At 45.7% G+C, this 14,492-nt stretch overlaps 7 protein-coding genes across 7 annotated transcripts; 2 read left to right on the top strand and 5 right to left on the bottom strand.

The window, feature by feature from the left end:
- Positions 1–932: 932 nt before the first annotated feature.
- On the bottom strand, positions 933–1,825 carry N7469_003891 (GNAT family N-acetyltransferase; the record flags this gene model as incomplete). The annotated part of the gene is made up of 4 exons (XM_056642811.1): positions 933–1,183; positions 1,263–1,380; positions 1,441–1,730; positions 1,786–1,825. 4 exons carry the CDS (start codon positions 1,823–1,825, stop codon positions 933–935), a joined length of 699 nt encoding a protein of 232 aa, XP_056502223.1.
- Positions 1,826–2,670: 845 nt separating this feature from the next.
- Positions 2,671–3,249, top strand: N7469_003890 (cysteine hydrolase family protein; the record flags this gene model as incomplete). Its single annotated transcript, XM_056642810.1, has 1 exon — positions 2,671–3,249. One exon carries the CDS (start codon positions 2,671–2,673, stop codon positions 3,247–3,249), a length of 579 nt encoding a protein of 192 aa, XP_056502222.1.
- Positions 3,250–4,207: 958 nt separating this feature from the next.
- Positions 4,208–6,329, bottom strand: N7469_003889 (Copper amine oxidase N2-terminal; the record flags this gene model as incomplete). The annotated part of the gene is made up of 3 exons (XM_056642809.1): positions 4,208–4,416; positions 4,471–5,379; positions 5,444–6,329. The coding sequence occupies 3 exons, from the start codon at positions 6,327–6,329 to the stop codon at positions 4,208–4,210; spliced, it is 2,004 nt and encodes a 667-aa protein (XP_056502221.1).
- A 1,629-nt stretch (positions 6,330–7,958) lies between these two features.
- N7469_003888 (amino acid permease/ SLC12A domain-containing protein) lies at positions 7,959–9,299 on the bottom strand (the record flags this gene model as incomplete). Its single annotated transcript, XM_056642808.1, has 3 exons — positions 7,959–8,815; positions 8,993–9,164; positions 9,228–9,299. The coding sequence occupies 3 exons, from the start codon at positions 9,297–9,299 to the stop codon at positions 7,959–7,961; spliced, it is 1,101 nt and encodes a 366-aa protein (XP_056502220.1).
- Positions 9,300–10,741: 1,442 nt separating this feature from the next.
- Positions 10,742–11,392, bottom strand: N7469_003887 (RNA polymerase II mediator complex head subunit MED22; the record flags this gene model as incomplete). The annotated part of the gene is made up of 4 exons (XM_056642807.1): positions 10,742–10,951; positions 11,012–11,080; positions 11,148–11,212; positions 11,269–11,392. The coding sequence occupies 4 exons, from the start codon at positions 11,390–11,392 to the stop codon at positions 10,742–10,744; spliced, it is 468 nt and encodes a 155-aa protein (XP_056502219.1).
- Positions 11,393–11,665: 273 nt separating this feature from the next.
- On the bottom strand, positions 11,666–12,751 carry N7469_003886 (spliceosome-associated CWC15 family protein; the record flags this gene model as incomplete). The annotated part of the gene is made up of 7 exons (XM_056642806.1): positions 11,666–11,683; positions 11,750–11,785; positions 11,841–12,011; positions 12,077–12,452; positions 12,524–12,600; positions 12,660–12,682; positions 12,742–12,751. 7 exons carry the CDS (start codon positions 12,749–12,751, stop codon positions 11,666–11,668), a joined length of 711 nt encoding a protein of 236 aa, XP_056502218.1.
- Positions 12,752–12,925: 174 nt separating this feature from the next.
- Positions 12,926–14,010, top strand: N7469_003885 (exosome non-catalytic core subunit RRP45; the record flags this gene model as incomplete). The annotated part of the gene is made up of 4 exons (XM_056642805.1): positions 12,926–12,956; positions 13,016–13,148; positions 13,216–13,335; positions 13,416–14,010. 4 exons carry the CDS (start codon positions 12,926–12,928, stop codon positions 14,008–14,010), a joined length of 879 nt encoding a protein of 292 aa, XP_056502217.1.
- Positions 14,011–14,492: the final 482 nt, after the last annotated feature.

Raw genomic sequence — 14,492 nt, 5'->3', positions numbered from 1 at the left:
TGGAAGACATGCCATATGAGTCCGTGCAGAGACCTATTATTACGATTACTTCTGTCTTGTATTGCTGTGTGGACTGCGCTGGGAGTGGTGGTGTGGTAGTATGGCATGTTATCTTGGTCAATGTTGTTGTCTACATTATGAGCGGATTGAGTGGTACTCTGTATAGAAAGGACACTGACCTAGGTGATCGTTACACGATAGACTATTTCTACTGTGTCAGGTGATAGATTATGGACTTTGATCGTGAGTTCATCCAATTCGAGATTAACTAATGGTGATGATTATATATGACAACAACTTGGAAGCTGTATGACGGTCATACAGAGCATATATTTTCAGCAGGTTAAAGACTCGTCTTGGACCTCTACAGTGGCAGCTAAGGGGTTTGATGCTACTAGAAAGTTCCTAGGGTCACTCCAGAGATATTGAGATTATCCATCGGGGTTTGTAATCCGAATGGCTGCTTTCGGTATTTACTATAGTGTACTAGCGTCATGTTGGTGGCATTTTGGATTCAAGCCGAGAAGAGCCGTTCTGAACAGAAGCTGGAAGTGATCTCCTGATTTCTTTTTTTTTTTTAATTTTTTATTTTCGTTGATATCCTATTTTTCATTTTTCCTTCTGCTTTGTTTCGGTGAAATTGGATTACCCCCGTGAAGATAGGAAGTACTGCTGCATGTGGTTAGGGTTGACTAAATGAGAAGACGGAGTCCCTTGCATCCTAACTTCGCAAAGTCCATCGTCTATTAGGAGAACTAGTGTCTATCTTTTGACCTGCTCCAGTCGCCACATCTATTATGAATTTGGTTTCTTCGCATATTTACTATCGTCAAATCCAATAGGAGCAGTAAGCAGTGGTAAGTAGGGGTAGTAGGAATGGGATAATAGTAAGAGTATAATAATACAGAAATCAATGAAAAAAAAACAATGTGTTAAAGATTTGAAGCATACTGCGATGACTCTGGCCACCACACCATTGCCCAAAGGGGGACTCCAACCCCACCAGATTGAACAGTAGCATCTTCATTAACCTGACCTTTTCCCAGAACGATTTCTTCAACCTCTTGGAATCCCACGGAGAGGTATAAATGGCGCGAGCTTGGACTTGTTGCCTCGAGCCAGATGGGAAGATTTTCAGCACGAGCGATCTTCTGATGATATTGAATGATCTGCCTTGCAAGACCTTCAAAAGCATAAATTTAGCCTCAATCATACATAAAAAAAAAAGCAACGGTAGACCTAAAAACTTCTCTTTAACTCACCCTTCCCACGATGTTCATGCTCAGTACCGATGCTGAAGATGTAGTAGTATTCCTTTTGACCATGTAGACCTTTTCTTTTGGCATTATCCGTCATACCGGAGAACTCACTCCAAAGTCGCTGTCAATATACATATTAGTGGTTGGTGGAGCTTTGATTTTTAAGCTGGGACAGACCCACCTTGAAACCAGAGAGACCGATTCTCCATAGAACACACAAGAAACCCGCATACAGTAGGGTCCAAACGTTATCGATGGCTTTCCCCGGGGGAATGATCACCGATGCAGCTTTCCAACCGTCGGCTTCGGTGATAAGTGCATCGTTCATTAGAGCGGAGCGGACGAGGGTGGACCAGTAGGTTGGAAGATAGGTGAGTCGTTCTTCCTGTGACATGTCTAGGAGCATGTACGTTACGACGGGATCGGTATCGAAGACCCGGCCATTCAAACTGGCGACTTTGTTGAGATATTCTATGGCTAGTGGATTAGTGGGGTGATTACCGGCGGTCGATTAGAGGAAGCATACCGCGTTTGCCGTGGGTGAGATGTACTAGCGCCTGCGCCATGGTGGATGGCGGTCAATATTTATTGTTGAAGCATCAAAGTATAATAATATGATATTAAATGGGGGCCTTGAGGGATTTGGCCATGATCTGTGAGGTTATTCCAGTGTGAGAAGGACAGCATTGAAAGTGTTGAAGTCGTCGACCTGGCGGCAAGGTTTGTTATGTAATCGAGGAGTATACAGCCATGGTTCATCCTGGTTGATTCTCTTTTTTGCTTTGTCTTATCTTTCCGAATTGTTAAAATCGATTTAAGTTGTGAATCTACAGGATATCCACTTATTTGAAAAGGCTGATGTTCAACATAGTTTCGGCGAAGCTACTGTCAGTTCATCTAGGACAGACAAGATACGAAGTAATCGGCAAATTCAACGACCACATCGAGATATTGAGATACACGAGTGGACCAGGATATAGGCAAATTATTATGTATCAAGAACTATAGCTAGTAGCTAAAAGGGAGTTGAAGGATCGTTGATAGTCCTGGGTCCGTTGTACTTTGTTCAAAGTATAGCAGCATTTAAGTTATGCTAGCGCCGATACTATTAACTCGAATGGGATAGATGGGTAATGGGCCACTTTAACCGATATACCCTATTTCTATAGACTTTGTATCATTCCCTTGATAGTCATTGTGATTGTCCACGAGTAGATATTTGTCTGTTTCGATGTCGTGCAACTGCAATACCGGTCTTCCCGGTCTCGGGATCGTCTCTCGCGGAACCGGCATCCCTCAGCACTTTTCCTCATTCCATCCTATTCTTTATTTTTATTTTTATTTTCTATTGCTCAGTCACCTTTTATTTCATCTCGTCTCTCATAATACACATCCAATTTACTCGGTCAAAATGGGAAATACAACTCTTCTCGTCCTCGATATTCAAAATGCAATTGTCGACATCTTCGACAAGTCCATCACGGACCCATACCTAAAACGCCTAGCCGCGGCTATTTCAGCTGCTCGCCAAGAAAACATCAACATCATTCATGTCGTGACTGGATTTCGACCGTATTATCCAGAGTGTCATACTTTGAACGCTTCATTTTCCGGAATCATCTCGACAGGCAAGTTTCAGGAGGGCAGCAAAGATGTGCAGGTCCATCCGACAGTCGCACCCCTGCGACACGAACCAGTAATCATGAAGCGTCGAGTCTCGGCTTTTATGGGGACAGAACTAGATATGATTCTCCGGAGTTCAAAGACAGATCACCTTGTTATTGCAGGGATTGCAACGAGTGGTGCGATTCTCTCGACGATTCGACAAGCGCAGGATCTAGACTTTAAGCTCACTGTCTTACGTGATCTATGTCTTGACCGGGATGAGGAGGTTCATCGTGTTTTGATTGACAAGGTTTTTGGGAGAAAGATGGATGTTTTCAATGCGGATGAGTGGATTGAGAAGATCAGCGGAGAGAAAACTGCTTGAGAATTCAGGCTGTTCTCAAGAAAATCTTAGTGTTCTTGAGTTCATTGAGTCTTTCTGATTCAAGACTTGACCCTATCTTCACTGTTTCTTGTGGACCAACTGACTCGCGAATGTCTTCATATCCGGTCGAATGATTCATACAATTATTCATCCCGATCAAGTTCGCCTCTCATTAGTTTCTTCAGCAATGGTTTCTGGCAACTTCAATGCACTATATTTCTATCTCTAAGCATCTAATTCACCATTTTATATGGAGATAAATCCGGTATTGGGTTTCAAACAATTGCTGATCGATAATTCTTCTTCATCCCATCAGTAAACTGGTCTGCTCAATTCTAATTTCACCTAATTAATCCACAATGGCACCCAAACGGTCTCCTACCTGAACTCTGTCTGGTTGAGATGGCATCTAAAGCCTCCAGCTAGTGGGAGAGACCCCCGTTCCAGAAATCAGGGATCACCAAGTATGGGTGAAGATCCATGCAGCCTGTCTTAACTATCGCGACAGTAATTACCAGGGTATGTGATGCTAGCAAAGCTCCACGGGCCTCCCTTGCCTCTCTGAGAACACCGGCTGATGACCACAGGGTGAACCCGAACTACCTCAATTCCGACCCGGAGTCATTCCCGGCTCTGACGGCGCCGGAATCGTCGAGGTTATCGATGCCAACGTGAATGAGTTCCGAATAGGTCATCAGGTCTGCACGTATCTCACATCTGGTTTAATAGTCAGGGCGTACACAGGCGAAGAGGGGAGTATCAGTTCTTACAGCAGGAGCGTCATTTTTCAAAGGTTGCATTGAAATTTAGAGGGAGAGTCGCTACTATGTTGATTTGAAACATTGGTTCCAAATGTAAAATGTTTGATTTGTATTCATGAGATCATATTAATGACCTGTTTGTGCTATCTCATTCAATCTTCTCGTCATGGTTACTAGTAGGCATGATACTATCACCTCTACAGCTTCAGCTGGCTTCGATCCTGCGGTCCAGAGCAGCAAGAGGGCTCGGGGTGCTGGGTAGATCTGTTGAAAGACTGTGAGGATTGCGGAACGTCCAATGCCGGGTTCTTCGTGAAGAAACCATCGGGCTTTAGCATGACGCTGACACGTTCCATCGGCATAACTGGGAAGTCCTCGATGCGAGGGTTGTGTGTAAGACCGAATGCTATAAAAAGTGGTCAGTAACCGAGAATATCCACTTGGAAGGGAGATCACTTACTGTGCCAAAGGACCAGGTCCTCATCTTCCACAGTATCATTGCGAGCAGCCCACTTCTCCACGCCTTGTGATTCCTTGCTTTGGTTGGTGAATTCGCCCGCAGCGAACAACTCGTCGTCTTGGTACTTCGTGACCCAGATTGGACGAGTAGCAAATTGTGCCCGCTTCAAGCCAAAGGACTTGGGGTTGGTCAATATCATTTGACTGGGCGATGTTTGCAGCTTATATGCGATAGGGTGGTGAGTGATCGGGTTGATGATGTGGTCATTGCGAATCTTGAAGACACGGTGCTTCTCCACACTTGTCGAGGCACTACCACTATTGCGAATAACATTCTGTTCAGTGGTATATCCGACACCATAGGGATTGTTATCATCCACGGGCATCGGAACACTGTCTTCATAGTATACTGTGTTTTTGTAACCGTCCAAGGCAGGATCAATGCGCAAGGAGAACATGTGCTGATGGAATGGGGCCATCACGCCAGGTCCAACGTTTGTTCCCCATGGAACTGTTTGTCCGTTCTCGTTGTCAAATGGTACTGTTGATAGAATGCCAGTCGCACGAACCTCCAGCTCAATGTTGGCTGCTTGGTCAAGAATGAAGGCGAATATATACTCATAGTTGGCGACAGTGCAAATCATCTGCACCACAAGCTGGCGGTTGCGGACTACAGTGGCTGCTCCTGTGCGGTAGTTGGTGTGCTTGTGCTGCAAACCGGCATCTTGCTCGTGCATACAGATAACATTTTGAAGATGGACAGGGGTACCTTGTGCATCAGTCCGGTATCCATCAAAATATTTGATGTGACCAAGACAATCGCAGCCCAGGGCAAGCTGATTAGCTGTGATACCAAAACCAACATCGCCAACATCAAAAGCTTGCTTGCGGTGGTAGGGTGCTCGGGGGTCTATTTGTACCCGAATCAGCTAACTGAATAGAAAAGATGTCAGAAAAAAAGAGGCAAGACTTACCACCGTAGGGAACTGTCATCTCTGAGAATGACAGACGATAGAATGTGTTACGACCATCGTAAGTCAGATTGTGCAACACTAGCCCCTCGCGATTGTTGAAGCCTACACGGAATCGCCATTTCTGCCATGACACTGCATTGCCAATAACCGTGAACGAAGCACCCTCAGGTTGCTGCACAATATATGGCTTCAAGTCTGTGCGGACTGGTTCATCTAGCAAATCGTGCGCATATTGAATAGCCTTGACTGGCTTCCAAGGCTGAGTCTGCGAAGTTTGACTGTCGGCACCGTCTGGCAGATAATCCATACGCACGAGTTCGCGCGTAATACCGTCAAAAACGGGCGAGAATTTCAAAGGGAGGGAGTATTGATTATGTTGCGGGTGATCAGTCGACACAACATACATGTAGCACTGAGTCAATCGTCGGGATTCGTTGATGTCGTCTGTACCATAGATCCAGGGATCCATGCACACTGTCATACCCTGGGGCAGTTTCAATTTTTCAATTTCTGCCTTCACTTGTGGATGATTGAGGCAGGTATGTTCCATCTCAATCATCTCGTCCACATCAGCAGGGCCCTGGACATCCTTGGGAAGTTCTTTGGCAGATAGAATAGCTTTTGTGTTGGCATTTATCAGAGCCTTGTAGAAAGATCCATTGTCCAATCGGTGGAACAAAGCAAATAATAAACGTGCTGGTTTCGCTGGTCGAGGCTTTCCCTGTCTTTCGGCCTCAAGGTAAGGGATCACCTCGTGTTTATAAGGTTCCTGAAGGTCAATCCGCTTGTAGCGTAACTTGACACCAGGGAAAGCTGATTCAAGGATGCGCACAGCCAATTGAATCTCCCCAGGAGTGATTGGGTCAAATGGATGTAGGCTTGCCATGATAAAAAGCAAATTCGGAATATGGTGAAGATGTAAATCAGGCAGGTAGAAGCAGTGGCATTCTTAGAATCCTTTTATATTCTCCGTCCCCGCAAGGGCCTGACCCGATTTGGTAAAAGTTGCGCCGGGTGGATCTCAACCTTCTCCAAATATCCCCGCCGATAGGGACAGCTTGTACTAAAGTCCCCGTTCAATTTTATGTACAAGGGCCTCCGGTAGCTAAAATTCACGATAAGATGCCAATATCCGTTTGCAACAGCGCAGTCTCGCTATAGACATCCACTCAAGTTTTACCACTAATGGAACATGCGGGAAAGAAAACTTCTATCACTCCCTATTCCCAAATGATGGAAATACGTAATGCCGCTACTGGATGGAAAAATTTACAGAAAATCCGAGGTCAACCGCAGCTACCTAGGCGATGTGATTATCAATTCTAGTATTGGCTGTTGTATGTCTGATCGCCGACTTGAATTTTGACAGTTTTCGAGGTTGTTGAGATCCACCGGGCGCAAGTTTGCCCTTAAGCGGTTTAGTTTCATTGAGAAGGCGTGGACAAGAAATGCCCGAGAAACCCGTTGGTCGACAATGAAATGATTATCAATACGAGGCAGATAAGAATTGGCCGCGCATTGTTCCAAGAGATACTGTTGGTTTATTTTGAATAATACTTTGAGGACGAAATATCTAGTAGATTGGATGATTTTGCACTGAATGAATTGGTGCCCGTGAGTTAGCCGACGATAAGATTGAACAGAGGGCCCTGGCTATATTAAAGTGATTGTATACAAGTAAATACACTATGAGTATACCTGATGCTACGGCACCCGGGACATGGAGATGGAAGTACGATGGGAAAAATAATCCCGAGATAACTATCCATCTTAGACTCTTGGAAGACTTCTGAAAGAGGTACAAAGTAGTACAAGAATCTACCTTGCGTTGGCCATAGAGCATTGCGTTTCAACGCTCATGGTTGACTTTCTGGTCCCAGACGTATACATGACTCTGGATCTTTTAGTTTGACAATGCAACTGCTTTTACAATTGTCTTAGTAGTAAAAAGCTGCAAATGCCTACAATGCAGTGTGGGATATTCACAACTTATGTACACGTGGTTGTCAATAACATAATGATCGCCACAGAATACCAGGCATGCTAACCGAGAGCTCGGTACATATCAAATGAAACGAAACCACATTGCTTCTATGACATTTCTTGGTTTTTTCTGAGGCCATTCGACGGTATCAAGTTCGGCTTTCCCACTGAATAAGTCTGCATCTTCAGATCGAATCCATGATGTTTTCTTGAAAACTTTCCAGAATAGAACGAATCCGAAGAAAAGCGGGAAGCCTATGTAGGATGTAATGAACCCAGGGGTACTCCATCCACCAGCTATATAATCAAATCCATTGAATAATGCAATGCCGCAAAGATAGCCCAGAGTGTAATAGGTTGAATATGGTTGAAGTGGGAAAGAAAAAGGTATAGATGCTTTATCCACATGTTGTGCTTTTGTGGCGGCACGGAATCTAAGATAAGCAATGCAGATAGAGCCCCATGTGTATCTGAACCAATCCATTAGCTTTTTTCCTCTTCCAATGCTTGTCGAATATCGTTTTTCTAGAACTTACACAGTTGCTACCGTGGCCAAGTTTTGGAACCACTGGAATGCCGTGCTCGAGTCGGATCCAACTGACATAAAGGATATGAAAGATATCGACATGGTAACCAAAAGACACCATATGGGGATTCCTTGCTTAGTACAGCGCAAGAAGATTCTGGGAGCCTGTTCATTCTGTGCTAACACATAGAGATATCGGGTTCCCATAAAGACATAGGAATTCCCAGATGAAACAGCGGACACAAGTATTAAACCGTTAATAACCGACGGCAAGGCTTTGATACCTGCTATATTGACAGCAATTACCCAAGGGGACTGTGCAGTCCTATCACCACCCATCAAATTCGGGCTACCACTAGGGCAAATCATGCTGAGTGCCAGTGCAGCACAGACATAAAAGAAGAGAAGTCTCCAAAAAACACGTTTAATCGCCCGGGGGATGTTTCGACGAGGATTCTCGGCTTCTCCCGCGGCAACGACAACAGTTTCGCAGCCATTGATCGCAAATTGAGCATTGATCAACGTATAAAAGTAGCCAAGAAAACGACCTTCTGCACCGGTGGCGATATACTCCTTCATGATACCAGCCGTTTTCCAATAGTGGAAGCCCAGCCGAGGCTGGCCCGATACACCTCCCAGGTCAATGCAAAGAGCTAGGATCAACAATCCAATGATGCCACAAAGTTTGATCACGGCGCAAATAAATTCAAATTCGCCGAATGTGTGAACGGCCAGGATATTCAGGACCAGGAAGAACACAATAAGCACGACGATCCATACAGCAACATTGATGTCTTCTGCTCCAGACCAGAACTGGAGTATACTGCAAGCAGCCGAGATCTCGGCGCAGAGAGTGATAACTGCTGTAAACCATGTGTTCCATCCCACTGCAAAACCCAACGCCTCATCCACATATCAGGCGCAGAATTGAGGAATTGCCCCTGGGACAGGAAGCCATGCTGCCATTTCACCAAGGGCCATCATCATCATGAACCCGGCTATACTGGCAGTTAAATATCCCAGGAACAGTGATAATGGACCTCCTACTCGCAAAGCATGTCCAATTCCGAGGAATAGTCCGGTTCCCAGATTTCCTCCGAGAGCGATGAAGGTGACATGTCGAGCTTTGAGCTCACGCTGGACATTACCGTCAACGGTTGTCTCCGACGACTCAGCGTCAGCAATGTCGGGCCATGATTTGTGCTGTTTTTTCTGTGGAATGTCAGAATCGCTCGCCGATTATCCTTCTTCCTGGTTGATAATGATCCAACGCACCATTGATCCATCACCGCCCAGTTCGACATCATCGTCTTTCGGGGTCTTTGTCCCCGTACCAGATACGACCATTGTGAATGATTCAAAGTTTCAGTATACCGTGTCCTCATTTCCAACTTACCCCGGACCCCAGATATAAATATTCGAAATCTTAGAAAACGTCCCCAGATTTAGGCCGCGGGCAAATCCGCGGAGTGGGGAATTCGGGGCCCCAGATACCCATTGCCAGTCATGACAGCAAGACCTGAGAGAACCTGTAGGTTCATGATAAGGTACCGCGGTATATGCTATCTCTCTGGCGGGCCCATTGATATCAATCGTAAGTCCGTGTCTCTTGCCAGCGGGGGTGGGTATCTTCTTCGAGCATGTATTGTCTGACCCAAGCCTGGTTTCCATGGAATTCTCTGACTCAATTTCGGCAACTCAAGCTTCTACGTGGGTAGAGACTCTTATTTCTAATTCGGCTTTTATACTTTCAGGCTGAATCTCAGTTGCTTTGTCGGCAATCTCAAAGGCATAGGTATCAAGACGATGTATGGCGATATCCCGCTGCGGACCGACGGTCTCGACGCGGGACACCGGGAATAAAGAGAAGAAGAAAGTTTATCTTCTTATCATTCTGCCTCCTGAGAATACCAATTAGCTCATATTATATTTGTCTCATTGTTGCTCCTATCATGACATACTATTCTGATTGATTTGTCTTGTTACTTGCCGCGAGTAAGTAGTGGGTCCATGGAGAAGTCTTTGAGATAGGGTTGTCGAGGCTATGACGAGGGTCAATTGTTAGTGGATTTTGAACAATGATAGTACTAGCACCGGTATGTTACGGAGAGCACGTTTGTTTTTGTTAAATATCTATAATTTCACGCTGACTTGCAATCTGTTGAGTAGGATAGTACTTGTAGCATCTCCAGGGTTGTCTCATGGCAAAGTGCACTTCCATCTAGTATTACTGGGCACCAATAATTCCTACACAAGGTTACTAGAGATGCTCATCTGGAGCGAGTATCTCATATTCTACTAGTAAGTTACCTATAGTTCGTATCTGTCAGACCCACAGTTTCGCCGCGGACAGGAACTAAGTACGACTTGTCGCTCTTGGTCAGACGTATAGAGACCCGCAGCCTGATTCTCATGAGACCACTGGCAGTTGCCGTGATGTATTTGAATATTAGTTAATTCTTTTATTCATGAATGACCATCCATTCGAGTTGCCCACGGGGGTTCCTTAATCTACATGGAGGAATGTATATGACTACCACAAGCGCGAGAACGCGAATGATAGTATCAAATATGCCGCACAATCCTTCTTCTACGAGAACTTTTACTTGGAATTAATCAATATGATAGAGATTGATTCCATGTTGATGTTTTGAAAGTTAGACAACAAAATAACTAATGGACGAATTATTCCACGCAACACGCCTGAGGTTTTACCCCACTAATGCCCATCCCATGAACGCCATATCCCGATGCAAATTCAGCCAGAAAACTAGAAACTAATTCGCTTTCTAGCCCTCTTTATTGCTCGCCTGGTTGAAAGGAGCCAACTTCGCCAAGCCACCATCTTCAATGGCCTTCTGGACAGCGGCAACATCCTTCTCGAGCTTCTCACGACGCTCTTTATCACGCTCATCTTCACCAATGGTGTCCAGCTTACCAAAGAGCCACATCTCTTTCATGGTCCGTGTAAGAGATAGAATGTCTTCTGCAGCTCGGACCTGAGGTGGGATGGTTCAGCTGCGTTCGTTAAAAAGATAGAGGTGGTGGGGTGAACTCACTAGAGCTGTGGATTCCACATCCAGTTGATATGTTTCAACGGCCGTTGAGGTATGTGTGGTATTTTGAGCCTTGATAAACGAGCATTAGTATAGCTTTCTCCGTCACTGGTAATTTTTCCAAAGTACGGGTTCGTACAGTTGCAGTCGCCATGATGTTCTCGAATCGTTGCAGCAATTGCGAGATGTCGGTGTTTATGCGCGCTGGATCGTGGGTAAGTCGAGTGAATAATGAGCAGGCCATCGAATGATATACTCACTATGTAGCGCTTTTGGAGTCACCTGGGAGTCCATCTCGGGCTGCTCAGATAGCTCAACTACTTCAGATAGAGGATCAGAATGATCAGGACAATCCTGGTCGGTCTTTGAGTCGCGGCAGTTCATCTTGATAAGACAGGGCGGTGTGAGCAGTGTGGGGCGGTGAAGTGAGAAGGGAGGATACGCAGGCATGGAGGATGAACCATCAGTTACTACTGAACTAGTATGTGGTGCTTTTACTCTGCTAGAAATACAGATGCTCTATACTATAATATATTCAAGGTCCAGTGCAGATGCCTAAAATTAAGATTCCTATTGTACGCCTAGGGTATTCCAAACAGAGAATTGCCCATAATTCTCCCGCATGATATGAATATGATAGTGCTTTCGCGCGCTTTTTTATCGAACGTATTTAGACTATTATAAAGTTAGCTAAACCTATACTATACAAGTAGGCATTTCAATGTGGATGGTTGAACATACCATGAATCTCTTGTGAAAGTCGGAACGTAGCAGATCCTGAAACGTTCACGTTAGCACGACAACCGCAAACTTCGTGTGACGGAGACCCTACGTTAACAAATTCCTGGCCATCCTTCTTCTCAGAACCACGGGCCTGGTTCTTGAAAACAACATCGTCATCCCAGCGACGCTTCATGTCGAAATCCTGAGAGTTCAGCAGGGGGTTACCGCGGGCAATATCGACCTCGCGCTGCTCTTGCTCCTCGGCGGCGCGTTCTTGTTCCTATGTATCGACTAAGCGTATACTCTCAAAAAGATCTCGATCGGATCGATGGATGACAGGCATACCTCTTTCTCTTTCTGTGCCGCCCGCTCCTTTTTGATCTTTTCTAGCTCGCGCATCAAATCCGCGGCTTCATCTTCGGAATCGCTTTCCTCGTCACTGCTATCCTCCTCTGATCCATCTGAGTCTGCATCAATATCGCGCGACTCTTCTAAAATCCGCCTCCGTTTAGCTTCCGGATCCTCTTCCGTCTCACCACCCTCTGCATCTGCATTCGCGAGTGTTGGTTCGAGTTGCCGCTTTGGGGCGCTGGGCTCGGTCGGGGTAACCTCGTCGACGGGGACACCATTCTTCTTGGCAAAGTGCGCAGCCTCGGCCTTCAGAAGCTCTGCACGAAGGTCGCGAACTTCATTATCGGCATCACCACCTTGTCCGGGTTGCCTGGTGACCAGAATTAGCGATTTGCTGTGTAGCTCACCACGGCCCATCGTTCACTACCAGTATCAACGTACCGAACTTTGAGGTGAGTGTGCGCAGGGAGAAGCCGTTGGTGATAGGCCGGACCACGGAGAGCCTCTTTTCCTTGTGCCTACATCAATCAGCAATATGTCCTAGGTGTAGATTGGTCGATATCAATGAAGGTCGTACCGGATCGAAGGTAGGCCTATGGGCTGGGAGAAGTCAGCAACGGAAGCCTAATCTGATAATACTATTGAGAAATTTCACCTACCGGTAGTCATTTTGAGTGACTGGAGGGGTGTAAAATATAAGAAGAAGAAAAAAGGTGAGATGTTGAAGATATTCCCAGCTTGACTCTCTCTCCCCGACTCGATCAAATCCAACTTCACCGCCAAGTAAATCTCGCTCGCCGATTGGCGAATCTCCGCGATGAAAATGCGGCCAGCCACGGCAAAATGGCCCAAAAAAAGCAGAGAGGCTCCCCACGTCGCTCCAACTGGCTTTGTTCGCATCATGTCGAAAGAAGCCCCCCCTCTCAATCGCAGAGCGCGATTTCATTCTTGAAGCACTTCGTGAAGATGTGCGTCTTGATGGTCGTGGGGCTGATCAATTCCGCCCACTGAATATCACATTCGGTGATGAATATGGACATGTGAAGCTGCAGCTTGGCAAGACCAGGTTTGTGAACCCAATGACTATTTTTTAAAGCTTACTTAGAATTGCTGACTTACTGGTGTTCCTCTAGTCTCATTGTTCGTATCTCTGCAGAGGTGACGAAGCCTCGTGAGGACCGTCCCTTTGATGGTCTTTTCCAGATCAATCTAGAGTTATCTGCGATGGGCTCACCAGCCTGGGAGAATGGCCGGTAAGTTTTATATCGATCACTTGTCCAGCACGAGTTTCTTTTTGAACAGATTGAGCTAATCTGTTGTTCGTGATTCATAGTTCCAGTGACCTGGAAGCCTACGTCACCCACGTTCTTGACAGCGTCGTTCGCCGTTCCAATGCTCTCGACACCGAGTCGCTCTGCATTCTGAAAGGTGTGAGCTGCTGGAGTATCCGTGCCGATGTACATGTGCTTGACTACGACGGTAATTTGACCGATGCGGCTTGTATCGCGATTATGACCGGACTCCAGCATTTCCGCCGGCCGGATGCTGTAGTAAGGGATGGTCAAGTTGTTGTCTACGGAGTGGAGGAGCGAGTCCCCGTGGCACTGAATATCACACATAAACCACTCTCAATCACATTCAACTCATATAATGACGGTACTATCATTATTCTGGATGCAACACGCAAGGAAGAACAAGCGTCAGAGGGAGAAATCGTGATTGGCATCAACAATGGAGGTGATGTCTGCTTTATGTCAAAATTCTCTGGTTCCCCCGTGGATGCTATGGAGATGGTTACCAAGTCCACCGTGGCCTTGGAGAAGGTTAAGGATATCAATGCCCAGATGGAGAAGGTGATGCAGACGGACCTAGCGCAACGGGCCAAGAAGGGCATGGCAGACCTGTCTCGTGCCGAAAATGACCGGTGATTGACGTTACTGCATGTATGACTAGAATATTTATGATCCTGGGCCTGGAGTTCTGCGCATTCAAGATGATTCAACCAATCGCATAGTGTAATTCAAGTTTGCACATAATTCCAGTATGAACTAGTAGTTATCCTTTAATATTTCCTCGTTATGGCTTTTTTCTACCTATACACTACTAATAGTGGTGCAGTAAATAGTATACTGTGTATACCCGTATAGTGGACTATACTTGCATAGTATGCATAGCAGATGTGTGATGTCCCCATCGCCGCTAGTGCAATATATCTCGGACCGCAGCACAAAGAATGCTGCTATTCTAGGATCTCTCCGCGTTTCACAACTGCCCAAGCACTAAAGTAAGTCTACTATAATGCTTTAATTGCTCAGAATAACCGCCGTACTGCTCTACATGGTTATTTTGGATACTTACAATCTATTTTATTATATATATATTTTTACTATTTGTATATTTATTCATCCTT

The sequence above is a fragment of the Penicillium citrinum genome (assembly GCF_028827155.1).
Source record: "Penicillium citrinum strain IBT 23319 chromosome Unknown utg000003l:1.0-4596430.0:1.0-4598250.0, whole genome shotgun sequence".
Classification (NCBI taxonomy): Eukaryota; Fungi; Ascomycota; class Eurotiomycetes; order Eurotiales; family Aspergillaceae; genus Penicillium; species Penicillium citrinum.
This window is presented reverse-complemented; position numbering and strand designations above follow the sequence as displayed.